We start from the raw sequence: 27,140 nt of genomic DNA, 5'->3' as shown, positions 1-27,140 counted from the left end.
CTTATGTCACAGTCTGGAGTAAGTAAAATGAACAGTCTCTTCCTTTTTACCAGTATAGCTCAGCCATAATAGTATTTATAATTATTCTTTTCAATTGAGCGTGCAGAATTAAGTAGGGGAAAGGAGGCCTGTACACAGGTCATCTGATGGCCTGCCTCAGTCTGCTGAATTTATTGGTCTGGGATGATTAGCCGGGCTCCTTCCCCAGCCATACTAGCTTAGTCGGAAGCATTCGCTCTAGTCACTGCCGGAGAAAGAATCTGTCACTCAGTGGTCCTTCCTTTCCTTAGTCAGCAAGCGTGCTAGACCGCCGTGTGCGCAGGGAAGACACAGTCTCTAACTTGGAGGAGTTAAGAAATTAGAAGGAGAGGCACGGGAACCTTTTTTTCTTAAGGAATGCAGGGTGAGAAGTGCTGAAGTAAAGCTTTGATCCAGGAACTAGTGAAATACAGAGGAATTTTCAGCTGACCCCAGGAGGACTGAGAAGTGTCCTAGAGAAAGTGCTGTTTGGGGTGGGGGGTGTTTCAGAGGGATCAGGAAGATGGACTCATGTAATACAGCAAGAACTCCGGGTCATATAAAGTCCAGGATGTCCTTGATAAGTACTGTGTGATTTAGCGAGGCTGACCCGGCAGGGGCAGAACTGAGGAGAAGGTTGAGTGGTTCAGCAGGTGATGAGATTTAAAACGTCCTTTGGACCTTACCTTGGGGGACTCGGTGGTATATGTGGCCCGTAACTTTGGTCTTTGCATGCAACATGGCTTTGAAGCTGTGTAAGGCTTTGGAGCAAAACAATGGGACTTGCAGATTTTTTTTTAGAGAGATTTATTAGGGACAAGACTATATTTCATGGGAGCAGACTGGAGGTAAGAGGCTCGTTAAGTGGTTTAATGCGATCGAAATTTCTGGTGCTAGTGTTCTAGACTGAAGAGTCCGTCCATTCAGGATTGGCTGTTACATGGCGATCTCTAGGGTTTCAGATTTTGGAATCACAGGTTGTCGACCTTCTTTGTTGAATTGCTAATTTCTGGGGTTTTTTTGAGGTATAGTCAGTGAAGTATATTAAAAGGTCTTGGAGAAATACAATAAAATGAGTCAGAATACTCCCTCATACAGAGGTGGAGTTTGTGTGAATTGTCCTAAACGGTTATCGTCCCGGGTTATAATGATCTTGTTCACCTGTTAGCAGCGACACTTAGTGCCTTTCGTCTCTGGTGCGTCCTCTGCTGTCAGGCATCGCAGCACTGCACAGCGGAGCCGATGGGGAGGTCAAGATCAGAGCAAGTTGGTCCACAAAGAACATATTCAAACCTAAATATTGAAGAAAAACTTGATCAGTTGCTTTTTTCTTTTTTTTTAAAGATTTTATTTATTTATTTGACAGAGAGAGAGATCACAAGTAGGCAGAGAGGCAGGCAGAGAGACAGGGGGCAGCAGGCTCTCCACTGAGCAGAGAGCCCGATATGGGTCTCGATCCCAGGACCCTGGGATCATGACCTGAGGCGAAGGCAGAGGCTTTAACCCACTGAGCCACCCAGGCGCCCCTGATGAGTTGCTTTTAAGATAGCTTGAAGATTACCTCTCCCTGTGATTTACCTGTGAAGAATCAAGCAAGTGCTCATGGAAATGGGAGACTTCAAGGAATGTTCATTGTTTTTTTTTTAAAAAAAAAAAGCTCATGGGGCGCCTGGGTGGCTCAGTCCGTTAAGCCTCTGCCTTCAGCTCAGGTCATGATCCCAGGGTCCTGGGATCGAGCCCTGCCTTGGGCTCTCTGCTCAGTGGGTAGTCAGTCTGCTTCTCCCTCTCCCACCCAGCCACCCCTGCTTGTGTTCCCTCTCTCACTGTGTCTCTCTCTGTCAAATAAATAAGATCTTAAAAAAAAAAAAAAAAAAAAGCCTGGGTCAGGGAAGAAAGACCTGGGGCTTAAAAAGGCCTCCTTATGAAACAGATTCCAGAGCTCTAAAGGTTAACAAGCCATGAACACTCTGCCCTCTCAGTCTAGTTGTAATTGCTTTTAGAGTTAGACCTAATGTGGATGTATTTAAGAAGGGATATAAAATTCTCAGTGATGCTAATAAATTATACCAACTTTAGTTCCTTACAGTGTTTGCTTTCTTGTGAAATAAGGATGTGAGAGAACCAAAGACGTACAGTTGATCCGTGAGCAACAGGGAATCAGGGGCACTGACCCCGCCACATGTCCATAATCTGGCCTTAACTTCTGACTCCCCAGAAAAACTTCACTACTAATAGCTTAATGTTGACCAGGAGCCTTACCGATAATAGAAAGTCGATTCCCACGTGTTTTGTATGTTATATGCACTATATGGTATATTCTTACCATAAAGTCAGATGGAAAAAGAAAATGTTACTAAAAAAAAAAAAAGGAAAATACATTTACAGTATGTATTTATTGAAAAAATGCTGTGTGTGACTGTGTGGATCTGCACAGTTCAAACATGTGTTGCTCAAGGGCCGGTGGTACTGAAATTTTCTTTATTTGTTTTTAATGCGACAAGTTTTGGATTGTGGATAGTTGCTCTTGGAACGGTGTCTTGATCACTGACTGCCCTGTTAGTGTTGTCAACCTCACAGACCCCTCACTTCGACTAGCAGGACGGAGGGAGGGTTCTGTTTTCTCTCTGAAGGAGTCTATCAACTGGCCATGTTCTTAGCTGTTCAGTGAAGCCTGTTATCCCATTGGGCAAGAAGACTTGGACAGAAGAGGGAGAGTTTCTCTCTCTAAGTCTGGATGTCGGGGTTAAGAGTATTTGTTGAAAAAAAACAGTGAAAAAGAAAAGTATTATATCGTTTGTCTTATGGCTTATAAAACTCAAACAACTCTACTGAATATATTCAATTTCACATAAGAAGAGCCTGCCATTCTTGTTAAATTATAAGTCATGTGAAAGGTTTAAAATATTTTGTAGCAGCTACTTGTATCTAATATTTTAGAATATTCAGATTATCTCAACGCCTCGAGCATTAGTGTATGCATGTACATGTGTACATCTTCAGAAGTATAAATTTACATGTTTTATGTGTTCTTACGGAATGAAAATTCAAGTATATGCAGTGATCATTTGATCAAATAGAAGTGAAGTTTTACAGCTCAGTTTGCACATTTTTCTGTGACGTTGGGAGTCACAGTAGTTGGAGAAGTACTGGTGATTGTAGTTCTGTATATCTTTATAATTATTAGAACCCCTTTACTTTCGGTATCTCATCTGAAGATTTGATAGGGTAGTAGAGGAAATTTCCACTTGTCTCCACATCCGATTCCCAGCAACATCACCATATGGGGCATAGCCACAAGTCTGGAAATAAATGGAAACAGCCTCTGATCGAAAAAACGGATGTCACAGAGCCCGTAGTATAGCTTAATTGGAAAGATGAAGCCATCCTCAAGTCATGTACCTAGACTAAAGGAGCAGATGAGAGCCCACTTGATTCATGGGCAATCGTGGGGTAGAAGAGCTGGCAAGAGGAAATGTCAGTGACAAGGTGACAAGGGTCTTCTGTTTGCTTTTGGGTTAATCAACACAGAAGTATGTGCACATTCAGTGGATGGACCAGTAGTCTCAGGGGCTCCAGTAGTTCTGAGCATCATCAGTGAGCGACTGGAGTGTAGTCCAACACAGTGTGATAACTTTGGCGTATTGATGACAGTAGAGGTGATCAAAAAGATGTAAAATATCCTGGGTTTAAAAAAAAAAAAAGGAGAATGTATAATATTTTAAAATACCTTCTGTTGAAAATATTTCACATGAAAACAACTTCTGCATGTAAATGTCTTCTCTAGTTTCAAGGAAACTCACTCATGGATAATTTGCATGCCCTTATTTAGGCAATAAATAAATCAGGTTATTATAGAGAAAAAGGAGACCAGGACTTCTCAGGTCTACAAACCAAGTAAAAATGTTTGCTGCAGTTTATTTTTCACATTTGAAAGAAGAGTTGAAAGAGAGTGTTGGCATACATGTTTGAGTTATTCTTCCAAATCCTCGTAGCGGAAGTGGTAGAGTGGAGCCAAGCACTTTTGACAGTGTGCTGGGCTGTGTCTGATCCCAGTAGCCAGTCTCCGGATATTAAGGTGCACTTATCATTCCTCCAACAAACACCCGACCACCAGCAGTTGCGTATAGAAAATGTCCATCCCATCTAAAAGAGATGGAATCATAGAGTTGTACACTCTTACAGCTGGAAGGAAGAGATTCCCCCAGTCCAGTCCATCCTCATGATGAGAAAACTGAAGTCCATCAGGGTACCTTATCCATAATCCTATAACAACAAGGGAAGAACCCAGTCCTCTTGTCTTTGTTCTTACAAGAATGCCCCCTTTAAAGAGGGAAGATAAGCCAAACAGGAACGTACACATGTAATAAATTTGTGCATATGAAATAAAGGGAAAAATCACACTTTGGTGAGTATGTCCCAAGTAGTGGGGACAGGTGTCACCTCCTGCCTTTTTGAATCTTCATAGGAAATGCATCTGTGAAAGAAGGAAGCGTTGTGGTACAGAGAGGAGAGAGAGGCCAGCTGGAAACACAGCAGGGCTGCTTTTGCTTTGATGTAGACAGATGTGAAAGCACGCATGTCTCCAAGGAGTGAGGGAGGACATGAACCCTTGTCTATAGAAGACCTTCCCTAAGGGGCGCCCCAGTGGCCCAGGCGATTGGGAGTCTACTCTTGGTTTCAGCTCTGGTCATGATCTCAGGGTCGTGAGAGCCCTGTGTGGGGCTCCACGCTTGGGAGGAGATCTTTCTGAGAGTCGCCCTCTCCTCCTACCCCTCCCCCCGGTCATATACATTCTCTCTCACTCTCCCTCACTCCCAAATAAATAATTAAATCTTCTAAGAGAAAAACACAAGACTTTCCTTAATATAGACTTCCCAGGCTAGTGGAAAGTACCCCATAATTAAGACTGGGAAATCTTAAATTTCCCAGTAGACTGCTCTGGCATTTTTGCAGCGTGTGTGACTGAAGTTCACTGAACCTTGGTTTCTCCATCTCAAAATGGACATTGATTCAAAAGTAGATTACCTCACAGATTGTTTTTGCATTCAGGTGGGAAAGAGTATATCAGGGTGGTTGTTTTTTGTTTTGTTTTGTTTTTTAATAATTGGAAACATTCAAGTGTTAGGTAAATTGTTGTCATTAATATTGTTATACTGTGTGCTCTAGAGAGCAGTATTTATTTTTTAAGGCTGTTTCAGAGATGAATGAACTCTAGCAGTTAGGCAACTTCTGACTTCTGTTCCTTTACACCTCCTGGCAAGTGGTTTTCAGCTTTGATTGATGCTAACAGTTTACCCTTCCTCTCCTGGGTCGGGAATCTCAGGAGGTCACTGCCGAGCTAAGCATCTAGGGCTGTCGGTTGCTCTAGGGCAGCTGAGGTCAGGAGTCATTGGTATGAAGATGATCACATGCCTGCACCTTTGGCTTTTGGAAACAAATAAGGAATCTTGGCACTGAATCTAACGTGCACTGTGCCCCTGCAGTGGTCCCCGATGTAAAGATAGTTTCCACTAAAGATCAGAGAATCAAAATTAATCACGATTCAGTAACTATTAACTATAGTAATTCATGTAAAGTTTGTTAATGGTAACAGTCCCCATTTACCCTCTTGATAAACGTTTATTGAACATTTTAAATGTCCTTCAATAAGCAGTTTCTATGCAAGATCTCACTTGGCAATTACATGGACTATTTACTGATAAGGAAATGGAGGCCCATTCAAGTTTGCTGTATACGAGAAGCTCTCTAATTTGTCTCTCCTTAGACAGAGCCCCAGGTTGTTCTCTTTTGTCGCTCTTGCCCTCTTGGCATCAAGGGGAGTCAGGTAGTTATTTTTCAAAGAAAAGAGGTAGGGAAGGGCATCCCTGAGAAATGGTTTAACAGGAAGGGCCAGCTGTAGATCAAAAAAGTGTCGTGCATATTTGTAGCAAGACTCTATGAGTTCGACATACGAATCCCAAGTTGCCTTTGTGGTGAGAAGCCCTTAAAAGTCACGAGAAGAGACTAGCGTCTGCCTCTTTCAACAGTACATCGCCAGCACCAAGCACCTTGTCAGCACTCTGTAAATATTTGTTAAGTGAATGAATGATCTCCACCTTTTCTTTCAGCAAACAGCTTCAGCCTCCTCCTTTCCCTGCCTCTCTCCCGTTTTCTACTAAAACTGCTGCAATTAATACAACTACCCCCTCTGAATTTAATGTTTCCCTCCTCTCCTTGCCCAATTATAGACGTAGAGCTAATGAGGAGTCAAGTACTTCAGGAGCCACCAATAAGGACTGAAGAGATGGGGTGACTGTCATTCACCAGCAGGGTTGACGTTTGAAGTCATTTAGACACAGACACCCTTAGTGTGACATCAAGCAGGCGGTTCACACGCTGAGAGAAAGATGCTCCCAGCATTCCGTATTTTCCTCTGATCTCTTCATTTTTTGCCTGGCTTCAGACCTCCAGTCGCCTCAAGATCTTCTGGGCCAGTTGGTCCAAATTGAATCTCAGGGTTCCAGTAGAAAATTTTAGCCTCTTGCCCTGGTGAGGAGCTCAGTGTGGAGACTGGTTCATACTGATCAAATGATTGTGTACTTTCTAGAATGATAAAAGACTCATGTGGCCCACGCAGTTGAGATGTTGCATGTGGCCCATGCATTTTTCACCTGCTTCAAGAGGGACTTTCCCAAATGTCTCATTTAGTCTGTTGACAATCGTGATACCGCTAAATACGAGAGTAAATATAATCGAGCACATAGAGGGCATTCTTTGCCTCTCGTTGGATTCCTTTAGTGCCTGTACATGTGAAATTCTTGACGGAATTAGATGCAGTTTTACAGTAGAGTTCCAGCTGTCCAAGTTCTAAATAACAGCTACCACTAACCCCATGGGGGAAGATTCCTAACAATTTTCCGTGTTTTCTGTGTTAGTGACAGGTTTCATGCGTACACGCCGCTATTAAAGCATTAGACTTTCTTTGATTTCTTAATCATTAACAACTTCAGCTCGGATTGCCCATGGAGCTGCAAGCTGTTAAAATGATCATTTGCCTCTTGCTAATTTGGAAACCAAGAGCTGTTTCTTCATTTGATGAAGCACAGGTCTTTCTCAGAGCGTGTGCGGCTCAGGAGCACTGAGGAGCTGCTGTCAGAAAACCTCGTCTAAGAATACCGCATTTGTAAAATAAATGGGACGAAGAGAGAAGATACTCTTTTTTTTTTTTTTTTTAAAGATTTGATTTATTTATTTGACAGAGAGAAATCACAAGTAGGCAGAGAGGCAGGCAGAGAGAGAGAGAGAGGAGGAAGCAGGCTCCCTGCTGAGCAGAGTGCCCGATGCGGGACTCGATCCCAGGACCCTGAGATCATGACCTGAGCCGAAGGCAGCGGCTTAACCCACTGAGCCACCCAGGCGCCCCGAGAGAAGATACTCTTATATACTAAAAAGTTCAGTTCTTTAAGGGATTCATCAGGGAACTTTTTTTGGTAGGAAGTGTCTCTGGCTTTTAGAGTTTCATGTTTAAATGGTACTTTATGAAGAAAGCAGAGAGGCAGGAGGTCTGAAAGCTGTTTCATTGCTCAAAGGTCAGTTGGAATTCAACCGGGGTTAACATAATGTTGAAAGCTCAGATGATTCAACAGAATATAAGAAACATCCTGGAAGATTTCTGTTACTACACGGCCTTTTCGAAACCATGCCTCTGCCATGTTTTCCCCATAGTAAATACTCAATAAATATTTGTTCGATCGATTTGATAGATGCTATGATCAATTGGTGGTAGGAGAAAATGAAGTCTGTTCCCCTGAGGATGCTTTCATTCATTTATTAGCCACTCAGTGATACTTATTTATATTCCAAATGTAGTTTATTGAGAACAAATTAAAAATTGAGGACTCAGTTTATAAAAAAGTGACTTTTCTTTGATGTGATGGTTGTACTTGCACAACATTGGACTGAAGGAACTTATTTTGGGGCCAACAGGCTCCCATGGACTAGTTCTGGGCAGGCTACTCAAATATCTGGGAGGCTTGTGAAGTTCTTGTGAAGCCCCGTGTTAAAAATTTTGCTGGGTAGGTCTAGGGTGAGCCTAGCATTTGAGCTTTCTGAAAAGCTACCCAGTCACTGATAAACATTTAGGTTTCAGGACCCAAGGTCTAATGATATCATCTTTAACTGTTTCTTCTAAGGAGAATTAGTTACCACAGATGTTGTTCAGCCTATTTGTAATGTGGCTCTTCTTGACCTCCTGTGAAGCTTTCCCTCGGGGAAGACCCAATTCTGAGGTGATGGTAGTGATAGGATGTTTTCCTTAGACAGAGCTTCAGGTAAATAACCATCCAGCTTCCCTCTATCCAGCGTTTCTAATTTCCAGGGATTCTAAGGACCAACCCCATGTCACGCAATACACTGAGGATACGCCTCTATGTGACTTGCTACTGAAGACAAAACAGGAAATGCAAAAGTCCGCATTACTGGGGAGCTCTGTCAGAGGTTCACAGGAATACTACTCTTGTATATGAGCCATATTCCGCCCTTCCTGATTTCATTATGGCCCACACTGCCCCCAGGCTTGGCCCTCAACCTTTCTCTGAAGAGATACAGCAGAAGGTTCTGGCTTACAGAGGTCCTACTGACAAGGCAAACAAAGTGTTTCTGTTCATTCTACTGTTCACCCTACTACTGTGGTGTTCAAATAAATCCACTCATTTCTCCGTTCTAACTGTATTTTCTTTCCTTTTCTTTTTTCCTTTCCTTTCCTTTTCTCTTTTTTCCTTTCCTTCTTCCTTTCCTTTTCCTTTCCCTATAAGATTTGTTCTTGTGTACTGACAGACCTGCACAATTTCTCTAGAACTGACCAACTTCCGTTTTATCTACAAGCTAATCTTGATGTATTTTCCGTCTGTGTAATATATGTACCTCTAATCACCGCTTCCCACTCAATATCATTACTATTAATTATAATGTGTTCTGATTTTGAGTGCTTATTAAAAATATCATATTTCTTTCCCTTAGGAATTTCCTCTGTCCTCGTCTTTCTGAGGAAGCAGATAATTTTGCTTACGAGCTGCAGGCTTGATAAGTGCTGTGTGCGAGTAGATTGTGGGACAGCAGCTGTCCTCTGAAAACTTACATTCTAAAAGGCATAGACATCATTTCCTTTTATGGCTAAATTTTACTTGTCCTCGACATTTCTGCTTAGGAAGTGTGTGTGGTATACTAGATGCTGTGCAGGACCAAGGAAGCTTGATCAAACAAAGTCTCATAATTACCCTCTAATCCCGTATTAAAATTTAATAGAATTTAAGTCTATAAGATATCTTTCCGTTTTCCCTTCTGCAGTGTAAAGAATTGAAATCCTTTTAACCATTTCTGTTAGTTAATACTAACATTTATCTTAACTCCATTAAGTTAAATGAGGAAACATGTTTAAACAGTTTTAGCCTGTTCTCTTAGTGGTATAAAATTTCATAGCTGAAAAAAGAGGGCTAAAATCAGATGAAGCCTGGAATGGGTCAGTGAGGGTGAGGAACTTCCTCAGGGATAAAATCATGCAGGGCTTCTAGAACAGAATGGTTGGCAACTGCTTGCCCACACGAGTACTCAAAGTACTTGCCTCACCGAGTCTTCTTTGGTTCTCTGGGATGATTTTTTAAGGAGGAAAAAAATTTAAAAATTCAATTTTTCATCAGTGACCCTTGTAGCACAGGATGGTCCTAACTCTTCTGTCATCATTTGGTGTGGCCCCCATGGAAAAGTCCTTTCAGATTCCCCCCCCCCATTAAATAAAAGGGTAGGTTTGAGTTGTTCGGTGTCCTTAGAGAAATAACAATCCACATTTGGATGGCAAGGGGCCATCACCAAGATGATAACACAGATGATGTGTGTGGGCCTCTTTTTCTCACCCTGTTCACCTTCTGACTTCATGTTTGCTTTTCGTAGTTCTCTGTGAGATCTGTCACAGAAGCAGTGAATGTAAGTGTCGCTATGAGGGACGGCAGCTTTTCTTGGAAGTTTTGTTTATCCAAGTTCTAATGAACAACATTCAAGATGGAGTCGTTTCCTAACGCAAACCGCTCATGGGTTTGCGTGATGTCTCACCGGGTCCCTCCGTTTCATATCTGTTGTCAGAGTGCAGGTGCCTTTGGGCGTGCCCTGCTCATGTGTCAGGAACATTGTTATTCTTGGTAACTTCATATCACTGATGCAGTTGACTTGTGGTATTAGTGTTAGAGTCAAGTGTCTGGGCGGAGAGAATATTAGGTGATCTTATTTATAAGTATAATGAGAAATGGGGAGAGGATGGGAAAATAAACAAAGTGAATAGTATCTCGAGGTCCTAAGCTTACTGTAGATTTTAATCTTTTCTTATGTTCATCTGTCTTTTTCCCCTAAATTTCTAACATGAAGGAAAATAAATGAAACCTTAGAAAAATTCTTCTATCTTATTTTGTATTCACTCATCTTAGGACACTTGCCCAGGCTTTTTTTCATATGTGCTGTTTCTCTCTCAAACAGACTTTCCTTCTTGCCTGTGCTGCTGAAGCCTGTCTTCTCCGTCTTAGCAGGAAAGTTCATGAGATTGTATGACTAGGACTTAAAGATAAATGTGTAACTATAGCGGACGTGGATTCTTTTTTTTAAAAAATTTGGTAACGTAGGTTTATAGGTGGATTCTTGCATGTACTTCTCTGCTAGCTGATGCGTATGGTCTTTGTATTTGCAGGCGAGGTTAGGGGTCAATGGAAATGACTGTGTTGAGATGCATGGAAGACTTTAGGAAGTATGAAAAAGAGTGTGGTAGAGTTTGTATGCTGAATCGCGTATGAGAGATATTAATTAATCGAAAGCCATTCATTAACATTTCTCAGGCCCCTGCTCCTAGGTCTTATTTCAGATTAAAGTCCCAGTGTAGTTAAAATGTTTTCCTTTGACCCACTGGCCACTAAAAATTATGTTCACACCGCGTGTCATCATGGGCATTGTAGCTACCCCATCCGAAGAAATACCTTTGTTAACTCCTTTGTTCTTAGACACATTTCTGAATTTTCAAAAATTGGTCCCCTTCCCCAATCCCTCTCCCCTTTTTCTTTACACAACTGAAAAAATTTCTTCATCCTAACTTTTTGAGACTATCAAGGAAAAAAAAAATCCTCCAACGATCATGGGACATTAAAGAAGATAGAGTAAAATCAAATGCCTCAGGAGTTATGTGTAGTGTGACAAAACAAGGAATAATTGTATTTGTTTGTTTTTCCCCATCTAATATTTTTAGGTATAAGCCTATGCAGAAGGTGGATGGGGTTGCAGATGGTTTCACAGGAAGCGGTCAACAGACCGGCACATCTGTTGAACAAACTGTAATAGCCCAAAGTCAACATCATCAGCAGTTTTTAGGTATGTCAAGGTGTAACGCATAGTATGGTTGCTATTAAGATGTTGAAAACAAGAGAACAACAGTAATGTTTTCTCCAAGTGCTGTGTCTATTACAGATGTGAGCCACACAGAAACATCTGTGTGTGTGCTGAAGCTCTGCCTATCATGGGATAGTTCTAGACCATTTCTGTTTCTTCGTGTTCAGAAATTATCAAGCCATGTAGGACTTCTAAATGCATGGGAGTTAAAGGCTCATAGCTATGAAATTGTCTTGAGGAATTGTATTAATTGGCTTTCATGATCAAAGTTGTGGTTACTTTCAGTACTTAACTTCAAGGGCCCCCAAGAATTCTCCTTTCCTATGTATAAAGTCGCAAATGCGTGGTCTCAGGTTAGAAAAAAAAGAAGTTCCTATAAATTTTAAAAAAGCTATTCTTTTAAACTGATCACAATATATCCTATTTTTGTAATTCCGTAGATGGTTTATGTGTTGCTTTTCATTTAAAGAGTGGGGAAGTAGAACTCGAACATTCTGCATATGTGGTCATAGCTGCCAGTGCAATCGACAGCTTTTCTAGAGATGAACATGCGTAGATTCCGTACAACAGATCAAGATAAATAGAAGCCACCAAAGAGTGCACATGTGTCTAGGTTGCGTGTGCGTTTGTCTGTGTGCCCCTTCTGACAAAGAGCTAAAAAGGACGCTCAAGTCAAAATAGCTACTGAAGTTGAAAGCACGATGGCAGCTCTTCCCAAACTGGAGACCTCCCCGTACACTCTTGAAAGCTTCGAACTCTCAAAAGAGGGTTTTAATTTTGTTTTCTAATCCTGTATTTTTATTTCAATTCAAATCTGTAAAGAAATAATAAAGACATATTCTGGGTTATCTAGAAGAGGAAAACGATTACTGTTCTGCGGTTTTAGTTCACACATTTGTATTGAAATTTATGAGAAAGCAAGCAGGCACCAAAGTGTACTGATATCCCGAGCCCACGAGAAAAGAACAAGGAGAGACTTACTATGTAGATTATACTAATTACGTAATGCATCCCAAGGGAAGGCTAAATGATGTCCCGTGCTCTGTGTGGAGGAAGGTTCCACAGCTCGTTTGAATACAGAAGAGTAATAGGGAAACCCGCCACCAGGAAGTACCTGTTGGTAGAGGCCTGCCGAGTTCAGAAGATCTGGGCTGCGGCGGTCAATGCCATATTCATGCTGCAAGAGGTAATTCAGTTACAGGACAGCCCCAGCATCCGTCCTGTCAGATTCATGTTGTTACGTTTCATGTGATTTTTGTAGTTGTATTTGGGTTCATTCTGTAGCTTTTTGGCTTATGATGATACAGGAAGTATGAGCATAACGAGTGTAAAGCTAGGTTTATTTTCTTATTAATTCTTAAGTAACATAATAATAAAATAACTAAAATTGATACGGGCCAGCTTGAGATATTTTCCTTGCAACAGGGGTCCTATGTTGAGAGACATGATGGTATGTTATTTCCAGTATAACAGTAGTGAAAATTTAGTTCCTCCACAATTTTCACATTCCTCCTTTATTCTTTTATACTGATGATGTTGCTACATTTTTGTTTGAAAAATACTACTATGAAAAGTTCTTAATCGTTGGACTCTGGCCTTCACATTTGTTTTTTTTTTTTTTTTCCTTTCTTAGTCTATCTTAAATTTCTCCTCATTAATCTGTAATTGCCACAATCCACAAGTTTGTTTGTTTGTTTTTTTCCCTGTTGTGTTGTCATGGCAACAGATGCATCTCGAGCACTTCCAGAGTTTGGAGAAGTTGAAATCTCTTCTCTGCCAGATGGTACTACCTTTGAGGATATCAAGTCACTGCAGAGTCTTTATCGAGAGCACTGTGAGGTAAGTTTTTTCAAACACAGTAGGAATGCACGCTAAGTTTTGCCAGACAGCTTGCTAAAACAAAATAATCCAACTTATTCCCAAAGGACAGGGGAAGTTGGTTCATAAGTCAAAAGTTCATCATTCTTCTTATCTCAGACTGAAGAAAGGAGGGCTGTGGGAAAGGGAGAATGCATTTTACTGCCCATCTTCTTAGCATCTCCCAATCAGAATCCTTGGACGTGGCAATTCCATTTTAGGTACATACCGTAGAAAATATGGGTGAATATAAGTGAACTTGTTGCATTATTGTTTTTAGTGCAAAAGATTGGTTGTAGCTTCCACATCTAAAAGGCAGCTGAGTAAATAAAACATCGTACAGTCTCTGTAGAGTACTATGCAGCCATTAAAAATAACAGACCCTTGTAGATGTACTCCTGTGGACTGAGTTCCAGGGTTTATTTTTAAGGGAAAAGTAAGATGTAAAGCAGCGTGTATTGTATACTATCTTTCGAGTGAAAAAGAACATGTATACAAATCTCCAGCAGAAAGAACAAAACGTTCAGTGTGTTAATGGTAGTTGCCTTTGTGATGGAGACTGGATGAGTGGGAGTCAGTGGAAGAGAATTAATTTCCCAATATCCCTTTTAACCTTTAGAATTTTACACCGTTAACTGTGTATTTCTGTCAAAAATATTTTCTGGGAGATATATATATATATATATATATATATTTTTTTTTTTTTTTTTTTTTTTTTTTTTTTTTCTGGAGGGCTGCCTTGCTGGGTCAGAAGAGCATGTGACTTTTGACCCCGGGATCATGAATTCAAGCCCCACGATGTGTGTGGAGATGACCTCAATAAATAAGTAATCTTTTAAAAAGAGGGAAAAGAAAAAGATACGTCCTAGAAATGTTTAATGGAGCATTTTAGATGTTATTGAGGTTATTGAGGGATTATGGAGGCTCTAGTTCTGTTTTGTTTTTGTGGTCAATTAAAGTTTCTCTGAGTGTTTCCCATCCCTGCTTCTGTTTCTTTTTCTGAGTATTCCCCACCGGAACTGGCTCGTTGTCTCGAAGAGGTGACCCCTCTCCAAGCCAGCCTTTTAACACACCCGCAGCGCCCCTGCTGGAAAGGGCAGAACAGACTGCAACAAATCCTTCTCCTTCTGAAAGAGGAGTCTGTTTAGAATTTAAGTACCTTTATTCCAGGGCGATCTGTGATCTGCTTAGAGGTAAAAGGTACTCCTTGGGGCTTCACGGGCAGTCGTCCTGCCTGCTGACAATGCAGTATGCAGTGGGACGTCTCCGCTCAGAGCATTTACAGATTCTTTTTTCCACTCCAGAAATACACACTGCTTGAGTGCATCAGAGTGCTTGTCAAGGGGGCTGGATTATTACCAACCAAGGGCGAGTTCTCTCTTTCTTAACAAACCATGTGCCAAAAGTGTTTTTCAACATGTCCTGCCGGTTCGTTCCCAACATTTTCTGGAACGAAGAAAGACTCCTCATACTCATCTCCCTTTAAATACTGTGCTTCTCCCAACATTAGAGAATTTCTGGATGAACCTTATGTATCTCAAAAAAAAAAAAAAAAATCTTTCTTTGGGACGTGATTATCATGTATCTTCAATAAAGATTTATATAAAGATTTTCTAAGCAATTTCTCATGTCTCTGTGTTCAGGTGAATCTTGCTTTAAGCAAACCAGCCTACACAGATATAATTTGAGTTTAAGTTTCTTTTATTTGTTTAAAATATAAATAGGAGTAGGGTTTATTTATATTACTAAAGAATGTCCAGTAAGCTTATTCGAAGTGGAAAACTCCACCAGGAAGATGAAAGATGACGTCATCTTCTGGATTACAGAGATTACATTAGCGTACCCACATTCAGGAATAGTCTGTATGAGGAGATACAGTGGTGTGTGGTAATCAGTCTTTGTGGGAAATGGCAGTCCACGGAGCCCAGAGAATGAGTGATCCCCACTTATTTCAGGATCACCAGCATTCATGCTGTCTCTCATGAGGCATGGAAAAGAAATTCCAATTGTATGATAAGGAAGAATTCCAATTATTTTTTTTCATGTCAGACTTCCAAACTTTTGAAGTGCAGGTGTTCAGACTCATATCCCGTCCTGTAAATAGTCACTTGCCCTAAGGCAGTACAATAAGGACTATTTAAAAATACATTTGCCTATATATTTTAGTCTGAACATATTTGAAAGTAGGTGGACAAATGGTAAAATGTTTTATTCATTTGTAAAAATGTCTCAAGCGAGGCTGATGTGAATGTCCTTTTCAAAAGAATTATTTGAGATTATTTAATTTGGAGAGAGACCACATGTAAGATGCACTGAATTCTTCCCTTGCCTTATTTTTTTTTCATATTCTATACCATTTATGTTTTTAAGAAAGATTAATCTACCTATTTTGCCTGGGTTTTTTTTTTTTTTTCTGGAATTCTCACAATTTGCTTATCAAAGCTGTTTTATAAGTATCACTAGTTTTTTTATGGAAGGCACAAGTAGAATTTTCCATACAAGTTGCTACAACGGTAATTGGTTTTATTTTTATAAAAGCTTAGCTTTTTTATAGCGATCTCATAGATAGAGATATGTAGGTATTATATATGGCATTAATAGTTGCTTTATTAATAGGTATCTCCTGGAATGTGCCTAAGCTACAATTGGGAAAGGAGTATAATAATTTGCCTTGGGGTGCCTGGGTGGCACAGTCAGTTTAGGGGCCCAACTCTTGGTTTTGGGTCAGGTCACGATCTCAGGGTCCTGACAATCCAGCCTTGGGTCTGGCTCTCTGGTGAGCATGGAATCTGCTAGCTTTCTCTCTCACTCCCCCTTTGCCCTCTCCTGTGCTTGCTCACTCATGCTCTTTCTCTCTCCCTCTCTCCTTCAAAATAAATAAATAAAGCTTTAAAAAATAATAATTTCCTCCTTGAGAACATTTTTGCCTGGGAGGAGGGCCATCTGTCTGCCTTTTAATTTTAAGGCTTAACACTTGCATCTTTTATTGTTCCTGATATCAAAGGATGAAAAGTGTTAATTAACATGCTCCCAAACATGTTTTGCTTGATGTTTGACTTGGTCTCAGGGTGTGTTTTTATAGAAAATCCATTATTCTCTGTACTCTACAGAGGTCCAGAGACCTACACGGCTTTCACAGACTCTAGAACTAGGGAGTTAACAGCTTTCCTCTTTTTGCCTCGGATACCCAGGTTGGCTCTCTTGGTTGCCGCCAGTGGTCTCCTTCCTTCTAGGAATTTTGTGGATCTTGCTGGGGCTGTTTTACCTGTCCTCATTCTCAGTGCTGACGACACCAAACACGTTATGCTGATGACTTCTGTCTTTTATGCCCAAAATAATCACAGAATCACATGTTCTTTGCACAAACAAGTTATTCTTTGGTTTTCCGACTGCTTTTATCAGAAGGCAAATTTATAAACTAATTGCGATGGCAGGGGGAAATTAAATATGATCATCAAAATTTAATGAAGGGGCAAATTTTAGAATCATAAAAAAAATATATCTTTGATGCAGCTGGGAAATGGTTCTAGGGGAGAAAATGAAGGAGGAGATGAGGGCCCTGCGTCCAAGGTTAGAGAGGGAGTAGTCTTAAAGCTGCTGTGTGAAGAGAAGGAGCAGAGGGAGGGTTGAAGCGAAGGCATGGCTTGACCGCAGAGGGGCCGTTTTTCTGCCCAGATGGACACTGTCCTCTGAAGGCCAGCCCCGTCGTGGTTCCTGCCCCAGCCTCTGGTTGACTGGGAACATTCCGGAATCATGGTCATCAGCCCCAGGACAGGCGCGTTTAGCCTTGGCTCTTGTCCGCCCCGCACCGCCAGCTCCACACCCTTCACTCCTGTGCTCTTGGACGGCCATGAGCTCCCCTGGCCCCCTGGGGACTGTGTCCTTCTGGGTCTAAGAAGAAGAGCGGCTAAGAAGAAGGCAGAAGGAAGCTGCGTGGACAGGACTGGAAGAAAAGTAAGAGAAGACAATGGAGAGGAAGGGAAGTGAGCGAGAAAAAGAGAGGGTAACGCAAGGATATGAGGCCATGTTGGGGGAAATACACGTCATCCCATTGGTCTTTCCAGAGCTCTGTTCTCCCTGCCTGAGCCCGTCGGTTTGCCGTCCATGGGCAGAACGTCGCCCAGTTTCACCATGTGGCTGCCGCTCCCGCAGCTGCGCGCACCATCTCGGTCCCGGTACGCCACACGCTCCTCACCAACCCCATCAGCGGCGTCGTAAGGCAACTCTGATGACCGTTCGGTTTTGTTTTGGGGTTTCTTTTAGGCAATATTGGACGTTGTTGTGAATCTTCAGTTTAGCCTGATAGAAAAACTGTGGCAAACATTCTGGCGCTATTCTCCCTCGACTCCGACCGACGGCACTACCATCACTGAATCAAGGTCAGAATCAATAGGCTTTTCCGATTCACGTTCATGGCTGAGTAGATGTCACAGTTAATAAATGAGAGATCTGTATACCAGTTGTGAACCTTACCTGATAACATTAAATGATTAGATTGAGATGAACCACAAACCGCTCTCTGGAGGCTTCCGTGTGTGTGTCGTAGCTCCCATTTTGATCGATCTGGGGGACCGTGGTAGAGCTACTTCATCCTCAGGGAATGAGTATCGTATCTGCCCTTCATCCCGTCCGTGTGATGGCGCCTCGGCAGCTCTGGGGGACTGTTGTGTGTATCCAGCCGCACGGCGCCAGGGCAGTGGTGGTGTAGTTCTAACCTCAGTGATATTTGCTAAACTAAAACTATTTTTAAAGTCCATTTTCTTTTTTATCCTCATTTGCCATCTATTCATTTGCTACATTTATTCACACCAGCAATCTGAGTGAAATAGAAAGTCGACTTCCGAAAGCAAAGCTGATAACTCTGTGCAAACATGAGTCTATCCTGAAATGGATGTGTAACTGTGACCATGGGATGTACCAGGCTTTGGTGGAGATTCTCATCCCCGACGTGCTTAGACCTATTCCTAGTAAGTTAAATGCAGACGAGTACGGATGCTTTTGTTCTCATACATTCCACCCAAGTAGTTTGGGAAAGTGACGTTGCAATCTAGGGTGATTCTAATCTCATTTAGATTTGCCAATTTAAAAAAAAAAAAGAGAGAGAGAGAAAAGAAAAGAAACATGCAACACAAGAGTTTTGCATGAAAGCAGCCTAGAACAAAACTGTAGGGAACCGGGAAAAAAAAAAAAATCTGTTCTCCAATCGTTCATTTTCTTTTCGACAGAAAAGACAACCTATGGGTGTGACAGCCCCGGTAACTAATTGCAAGAACACTCCCAGGCCAGGCAACCTTGTAAAGATTATTCTACCCAAGGACACAGTTTCCTTCATAAAGCCAAAAGTTTTTGAAATCTGTAGACCAGCCTCTTTCATGGTTGCTTTTGAATCGAAATGAATTTAGCTTGGTTTCCACTGAAGTTGAATTCCTATATAAAAGCGTTTACTTTGTCCCGTCCGTCATGTTGAGAACTATAAATGCAGTTCCAGTAACAGAAACGGTTAACCGGCACGGTGAGCAAAAACTCTCCGGATTGTATTCCCACCGTGAGGCAAATAGGAGTTACATAGATAAGCTAGATGACTTTTTTTTCTGTGATGTTGTTGACGAAACTACCTTGTGGCCAACAAAACTATTTGTGCAAGTGTCAACATAAACGCTAGTACGGATGCTTGTGTCCGAGGCAGTCGGAAGGATTTTATGCCAACATCTTCATGAGCACCTAGCGCCCTTAGCTTTTAAAGAAATGGGACAGAGTTTCCACTCCGCAGTGACATTAACAAGGTAAAAGCAGTCTCATAGCTCATGAAATTGGCAACTGTGTACTTCAGGTGCACTGTTCACCGATGATTTATATTAAATCATAACAAAACATGAAGGAAGGAGTTAGTAGAAGAAAAGGTGAAGATACCAGCATTTGTATGTCTATGCTTTTTTTTCTCCATATCACAAGCAACAGTGGAAGACAGGAGTGCTTCCGTATGTTTCCCACCATCTTGAAATACATGCTTAGCCACTCGTTTACATATAATATCAATGAACACGTGTATATGGCTCTAGAAATAAGTTTAAAAAAAAAAAAAGAAATCCAACCATCAGTGTCTCACATTTTTATAAACTGGTAATATTTTCCAGTCTCTGCACCACGTTTCCTGACAGTTGATTAAAAGTGATGTTGTCATGGAAAACTTCCATGCGTGTATTCTCTACCGATGTACGTTACAGAATCTCGATTTTCCTTGTTTTTCTCCTGCTCCCTGTGCCCTGAGTGATAATCTCTAGAGATTTTTAAGAGAAGTTGTGTAGGGCTGGCTCCTTAGCCTGTGACATCTTTGCCCTCTGCCCCAAGTACCATTTTTCTCATGAAGTACAAGAAGAGATACCTGTGAGCTCTTTCTTGTTTGAGGTGAATCAACAACATCAACTTCATTAAAAAATTCTGAAATCTTTTGCTTCTGTTATACCACAGGACTTGTGCGGTCAACAGTTCCCTAACCTAAATCATGTATCCGTTATATTATGAGACTCTCAGCCTCATAATTTTAAGTGCACAATACACTTGACCTTTCTTTTTTCTTTCTTTCTTTATGTTTTTGCAAATTTTGATTCGAAAACCAATTTATTCTGTCAGGAAGTCTGTCTCTACTTTTAACAGACAACTCGACTTCAGGAATTTACAGATGACCATAATTTCAGAGCTTCTGTGACATTATAAGGGACATTAACGTGCTAGCCTACAGTGTACATTTAAAAATTTAATTCTGATTCTATAAGAAGACCTCACAAAACACAGCTTAAAATACAGCTTAAATAGCTATCTTCTGATCGTGTACATTTTAATATAAAATCACAAGCTGGTTGAGACAAGTTAGCTGTGGAATAGTTTTAAATTTTAAACCATCCATTCATGAGAAAACGTTGTCAGAGTCAATCTGCGCAATTTGATCTGACACAAATCCCTATAGAGAGAGCAAACTTAATTTTATTTTTAAAAATTATATTTTCCTGGCTACTAGTACTTCACTCTACCATTTACTGTCCAGATGGGATTCCTTTTTTTAGCCAAAAAAAGTCTGCATATCACACTAATTTGAAGTCAGCTTGAAGCTACTATATTCTAAAATACATTTATCTGAAAATGAAAAGCAGTTAAGTGTAAGAATTGTATAAGAACTCAACTGGTAACACTTATGTACAATTACGAGTATACGTAAAAGTGGCCCCAAATGTCATTTAGTACAAGAAAGTAAAAACTTCTAGTCATGTGATTTAAAAAAAAATCTTTTTATCTTATGATCTTCCCAGCATCAAATTTGTCTAGATAAAACAAGACCCATACTCAGTATTTTTTTTTTAAAGTAACTTCTCTTAGTTCTTGGGGTTTTTTTATGCAGATCAAATAATTATTATGTATTAATAGTAGAAAACATGCAAAATACAGATAGCGAAGTTGAATTTTGAACAAAATTTTCCCGAGTTTCAAAAAGGGTCGTTAAATTTTTTTTTCACTCTTTTTCATTTCCATCCATGCCCGCCCTCCATGGTTCTAGTACGTAAGACAGCAGAAGAATATTTTTCTTTCTTTTTTTCTTTTTTGGCTCAAGTGGGAAGCTTTGGAAATTTCACAAGATGAGTTCTCAAGAAATTTCCAACTCAGTGTTTCCAGTAGATGATTGTCATGGTTAAGAGTCGATACTTCTTCAAAATTTAGTCATTTCAACCTCTCTTCTGTCATTTGGCCAGTTGGAAAAAAAAAATGATTTTAAAAATCAATTGTTTTTATGACTGGGTCATTACAATTTGTATCTTTCACAAGCAACTTGAGCAAGTGAAATTATTTCTAGCCCTGCTTTCCCAAAAGTATTAGAGAAGCATGTCAGACTCATTTGAGCGCAGGAAGAAAAACCAAGAAATTTAATCCCAGCATCAATATTAATATTCTTGGGAGCTTTGGAGAAAAATGTAACTTCCGGGTTTCTTGTAGGAGACTCCAAATTATAATGTCTACCACATTAGAGGGAACCCACAGAGCTTGCTTTCATGTTGTGGGTGTTTCAAACACTTAACTATTAAATGTCTGAAACCACTCCCTACACTGGGGAGCCTTGGGTACAGATGAAGTAAAACACTGAATGACTTGTTGACCAAGCGAAATATTCTCTGTTTTATTATATTATAAACCCATCTCAGGAACCAGGTCCCTTCTTGGAAAATAGTTGTAGTCATTCCTGGTAACTGTTGATGCTTCTAGTCATTTTATGACCACCATAAAAACTCCTCTCGTGGGACCCAGTCCTCTTTCAGATCTTAACAGATAGGTGAAGAATACGGAATGGACTCTTTTAGGAATCTCTTTAGAATACTGGTCTCTGGGAACGGCAATTCTATCACCCTGATCTTTTATCTCTACCTACCAAGTGAAACGGTGAATAGTTGTCTGAAATTTTCAAGTCAGGCAATTCTAATTTTTACCTTACTTTTCAACCAGAGTAAGAGATAACCACTCCCTGAGTCTATTCTAGAATGGATAGATGTGTAGAGAAAGGGAGAAAGCTTTGCCTTGTTTCCTTTTTAACTAAAGAAAGGAAAATAGATTTAGAGCTTGAAAAATCAGGATGAAGAATTTACAAAGAAAATACTTAGCCCTTGAGCATTAAGCTGCTAGCGAAAAGGCTCTTTTGTCTAAGGTAGAAAATTCCACAAGTATATTCACAACTGGTATATGTTGCTGTCAGCAAAAATGTTTGAATGTTTGCATTTCCTAACTAAGTATCATAAATATCTGGGAACAAAACAACTTTAAAACCAAACCAAACCAAACAAAAAAGCCCAAAATGCAATTCTTGGATGCTTTCAAAGTTAGGAATTGTATTTAAAATAAAAGTCTCATCAATGAGGACAGTATAAGATCTGTGCGATTTCAGATGTCATGTATGCATGTTTTTCTCTTCCCCTGGAATAAAGATTAACATCCTTTGCTGTCTTTTTCGTTCTGCTTTTATTCTTCAACATTTAGGTGCCTTGACCCAAGCCATTCGAAATTTTGCAAAAAGCCTTGAAGGTTGGCTTTCCAATGCCATGAACAATATCCCACAGAGAATGATACAAACCAAGGTAAGTTAGTATGTGTTTGCCTTTTCTTCTGTTTTTAGGAAATTGTTCTGAGCTGTGAAGTTTAGATCTGTCCTGTTAAATGGTGTCATTTACGATGTTGGTATCAGAATATACTGAGCTTTTCAAACTTTTTTTTTCTACTTGGGCTTTATAACCGTGTAATCAAGAACGTGCACGAGAGATGGTATTTGATATTACTCCTTCCGAAGAAACTAAAAAAGTGTTTTAAGTGTGGAGTATTTGTAAGCCCTTTTCCAAAGTGTATATTTCAGATATATTTCAGTATATTTATCATTAATTTCAAGAATGAAAAAGAAGAGCCCAGAGTGTTCAAATAGTTTCCACTTGAGGGAGTTTTAGATTTTTTTTTTTAAGTCCTGAACTACACTCATTTGTAATGTGAAACGTTCATGTACATTTAATATCCTTTTGATTTTCAGGATTTTTTTTTTTTTTGAACACTGGAGAATGCTTTTGTGAATCAAGGAGTCATTTCTTCAAGTGAGCAGTTATCTCATAATTGACGGTGTTTATCTGGAATGTGGGTTGTATGGCTACAGATATGACTTGTGATCTCCACTGTGTGCCCTGCTCACTTTGTTACTTTAAGTTAGTCTGTGAACGTATCCTATGGCAAGATCAGACTGATTCTGTCTAAACTTTGTATCAAAAGTTACGTTTCTGGCTTTTTCTCAATGGCTATGTCCACTGTCCTCAGCCGAACAGCTTGTCTTTCAGTGTGGGGACACAGTCGATAAGTTGACTTTCTTGTAACTGACAGGCCTCTTTGGGAACACAAGTCACTCCTAGTTCCTTCTGCTTTGACCTAAGATTTGCAGTATCGCTTTCCAAAACATACAGAAAAAAACAAACAAACAAAAAAATAAAATACACAGCAGGGACGTTTCATGGATATGCCCACCTTAGATCGCTGCTCTAGAACTATGCTGTCAATGCAGTAAGGGGAGTCCCCGTGGCTATTTAAATTTGAATCTGAAATTTAATTGAAGTTAAAGTTTTAGTTCTCCAGCCACACTAGCTAGCTGTGTTTCAGGTGTACCACAGCTCCATGTGGCCAGTGGCTACCATATTTGGCAGCACACATTCAGAGAATGACCATCATTGCAGAAAGTTCTAGAGTGCCACGTTGAGGTGGGCAAAGGAAGGAGGTACTGTTTGATTATGATGGTTCCAGGAATGCTTTCCAGTTTGCTACCTTAGTCATATTCACATTAGTACTTCAAACAGCTGAAAGCACCTTCCTTCCCAGTATTATCGAAGTGAATGTAGTAGCAATCTACTTGCAATATTGGCCAATTTCATTGGTCCCCCGAGTTGATGCGGATGATCTGCCTTGGGGGCAGTGTCTTCTGCTTTTCTTCTGTCACTCATGTACAGCCTGTTTTCATCTGAGCACTCAATCAATGAAAATAATCTGCCCCAACAGAGGAAAGAGCCTAATTTGGTTATGACAGGCCCTTGCTATCAAACCTGCCTCACCACCATAACATAGTTTCGGTGCAACCTTGAGCCATCTGCTTCACCCCTTTTAGTCACGATGTGTGTCCCATGTGACAGTTATGAGAGTTCAGGTGATATATGTGAGGCACTGAGCATGGTGTCTGGCACTTAGTTTGTCCTCGGTTAATAGAAACCACAGAAATGGAAAAAAAAGTGTAAGACCTCTTCCAACTTCCATATAGTCTCAAAACATCTCACTGTTAAGACAGAGCATCCTTTGACTTTTGAACACCCTGGACGAGACTGTTGAATCAGCTGCTTCTTACATACCAACTTGTCACCTAATGACATGACCTGCAGTCCCGTAGATATGTTAAAAATGCTCATTAGATTTACTGTGCATGTGACAGATTTCCATGAGATTGTGAGATTTAGATATTTACCTAGACTTTTTTTTTTTTTTTTTTTTTTACATTATCTTTGCTATCTTTCAGTGTAACCTGTTTCATTGAGGGTCTCAGCAGGAAGCAAATGGTAGATCCAAGGGGAGAATAACTGAAAAGAATTTAAGAAGGGTCTATTCCCAAAGATGTGAGCAGTTAAGAAAACTCAGAGGAATGGTAAATCACCCTGGGGCTGGCAACAGTGGGGAGACATGAGCTTCCCAGATCTGAAGGGGAAAGAGGTAAAAGTTATGGCATTAGGACATCATCTCCTTCCCTCAAGGACTGTGTGGCCTTAGTCCAAGAAAGCAAGCTTTGCCAAAACACGGAGAGAGCAGAGGTTGTAGGGGAATAAATTCTGTGAACACTCTTTTTTCCCCCCATCGTTCTGTTCTTCCCACTGCGTATCATTGGCCAAACCCAACTGGAAGCCACAATGTAAGGGCAGGGGCACCTGGGTGGCTCAGTGGGTTAAAGCCTCTGCCTTCGGCTCAGGTCATGATCCCAGAGACCTGGGATTGAGCCCCATGTCAGGCTCTCTGCTCGGTGGGGAGCCTGCTTCCTCCTCTCCTTCTCTCTGCCTGCCTCTCTGCCTACTTATGATCTCTGTCTGTCAAATAAATAAATAAGTAAATCTTTAAAAAAAAAAAAATGTAAGGGCAGTGCTTAATGTAGTCCATTCAGGGCAGCCTTCCTGGGCAGAGGAGCCTAGAGAAGAATGGCAAGTAGATATCAAGGAGCAAACGGAGAAATCGTGGATGGTTCTTGTACCGAAATTCCGATTGTGCAAAAGAATTCTTGTTGCCGATGTCTGATAAGTCTATTGGCTATGTATTTGCTAATACTAAAAACACCTTCTCTAAAATAAAAGCCGTAAGAGCGAATCTGAATGACAGTGCTCTGAAGACCATAAAAATCTTTTATCCATTTAAAAAAGTGAGATGGTACATTTCGGTTTCCCAAATAAAAAGGGGGAAAATGGTATTTCTGAGTTTATATCGACGGTTCTACAGAGAGTAAAAGAGACATGAAAATCAACACTTTTCCTGCTTCCCTAGACGAAGTCATTTCTTGCAAGACTGGTTTAATTAATGCTGCACTCAGATGTCGAAGAACATGGGAGTTTTAGTCTTGACCTCTACCTACTCAAAAGGAAAATAATACTTGGTTTTGAGATTTAAATGCTATAATTTACAAGTAACCTCTCCCACGAAATGAGTTCGAAATAAGTATCAGAGGGAAGCAGTTACAGTTTGGCAAGGGAATAAAGAATTGAAAATTGCGGCGGTCTCTTTTCCTGGAGTGGAAAGCTACCCGGTTTTGATGGGATTTCTTTCCAGGTTGCCGCTGTAAGTGCCTTTGCCCAGACTCTGCGAAGATACACATCGCTCAATCACCTGGCCCAGGCAGCTCGTGCAGTGCTCCAGAACACTTCCCAGATCAACCAGATGCTCAATGACCTCAACCGCGTCGACTTTGCCAATGTCCAGGTACTCTGCTTCCTTTCAGAATATCTCTTGCAAGGAAAGACACCCCATTTTTTTCTTGCTCTTTCCTACGTTTCATCAAGGCACAGACAGCATCTGTGGTCCTGTGTCCTGAAAGAGGGAAATCTGACTCAGCCGGGACTTTACTGCTTGTCTGTCTCGTAGTCTGCTGAGATGTATTGTACTCGATGTGATGGATGTCAGCAGGGTTTGCTAATTATTGGTCAGGACAGTCACCGTCATGGAAGGTAGGTAGGCCAGAGATTAAACTCTTCCATCTGCTAGCTATCCAACCTTGGACAAGTTGCTTAACTGCTCTGAGCTTTCCCCTTCCCACCTTATCACATCTATCTGAGATAATGGTTACATATTTAGTAATACATGAAGTCCTTTGTGCTGTAACACACAAGAGATTTATGTTTTAATAGTTCCCCACCTTGGGGCGCCTGGGTGGCTCAGTAGGTTAAGTGCCTGCCTTTGGCTCAGGTCATGATCTCAGGGCCCTGGGATCCAGCCCTGCATTGGGCTCCTTGCTCAGCAGGGATCCCCTCTCCCTCTGACCCGCCTCCCTACTTGGGCGTGTTCGCTCACTCTCGCTCTTTCTCTCTCTGTCTCAAATAAATAAATAAAATCTTTATTTAAAAAAAAATAGTGCTCTTGAAAGAACTAAGAACACTTAGAAACTATTTCAGAGCATGTGGTAAAAACTTCTTCATTTGCAAAGAATTAGGAGCAATATATTTGGCTCTTTTGTTTGTCCCAATGGAAAAAAAAAAAGGTATTTTTAACCTTGCCATCAAACTATTTACTTATACTTTATAGTACACTTATAAAGACAGGCAACTTAGGAATATTATTATGAACGCCCACAAAAATTTTATTTCAGATACTAAAATAATGAAACTAGTTGTTACCATATAAAAATAGCACATTGCTCAAAGCAGCAACAGAAGAAAGAAAAAAAATACCTAAACTGAACATGACCAAAATGAAAGATTTTTGAGCTTCAAGAGATGAGCAAGAAAGTGAAATGACAACAATGGAATTGAGGACATTTTTTTTAAAATTTATTTATTTGACAGACAGAAATCACAAGTAGGCAGAGAGGCAGACAGAGAGAGAGGGGGAGGCAGGCTCCCCGCTGAGCAGAGAGCCCGATGCAGGGCTCGATCCCAAGACCCTGGGATCATGACCTGAGCCGAAGGCAGAGGCTTTAACCCACTGAGCCACCCAGGTGCCCCGAGAACATTTTTGCAAATTATATATCTGATACAAATTTATATCTAGAATATATAAAGAACTCTTACAACCCAACAATAAAAAGACAATGCAGTTTGAAAAGGGCAAAGATCTGCATAGCCATT

At 40.6% G+C, this 27,140-nt stretch overlaps 1 protein-coding gene across 4 annotated transcripts in view; it reads left to right on the top strand.

Moving 5' to 3' along the window:
- The window catches only part of RFX3 (regulatory factor X3), a 282,021-nt gene that overhangs the window by 219,318 nt on the left and 35,563 nt on the right, over nt 1–27,140 (top strand). For all 4 annotated transcript variants that reach the window (XM_044265973.1, XM_044265970.1, XM_044265972.1 and 1 more), the window contains 6 exons: nt 11,276–11,397; nt 13,142–13,254; nt 17,536–17,651; nt 18,085–18,239; nt 22,288–22,385; nt 25,630–25,779. In XM_044265973.1, the coding sequence (XP_044121908.1) occupies nt 11,276–11,397; nt 13,142–13,254; nt 17,536–17,651; nt 18,085–18,239; nt 22,288–22,385; nt 25,630–25,779 (754 nt within the window). The remainder of the gene's footprint in view (nt 1–11,275; nt 11,398–13,141; nt 13,255–17,535; nt 17,652–18,084; nt 18,240–22,287; nt 22,386–25,629; nt 25,780–27,140) is intronic.

Source organism: Neovison vison, chromosome 9 (assembly GCF_020171115.1).
Source record: "Neovison vison isolate M4711 chromosome 9, ASM_NN_V1, whole genome shotgun sequence".
NCBI classification, from domain to species: Eukaryota; Metazoa; Chordata; class Mammalia; order Carnivora; family Mustelidae; genus Neogale; species Neogale vison.
Note: the sequence above shows the minus strand (reverse complement) of the source record. Positions and strands in the feature narration are given on the sequence as shown.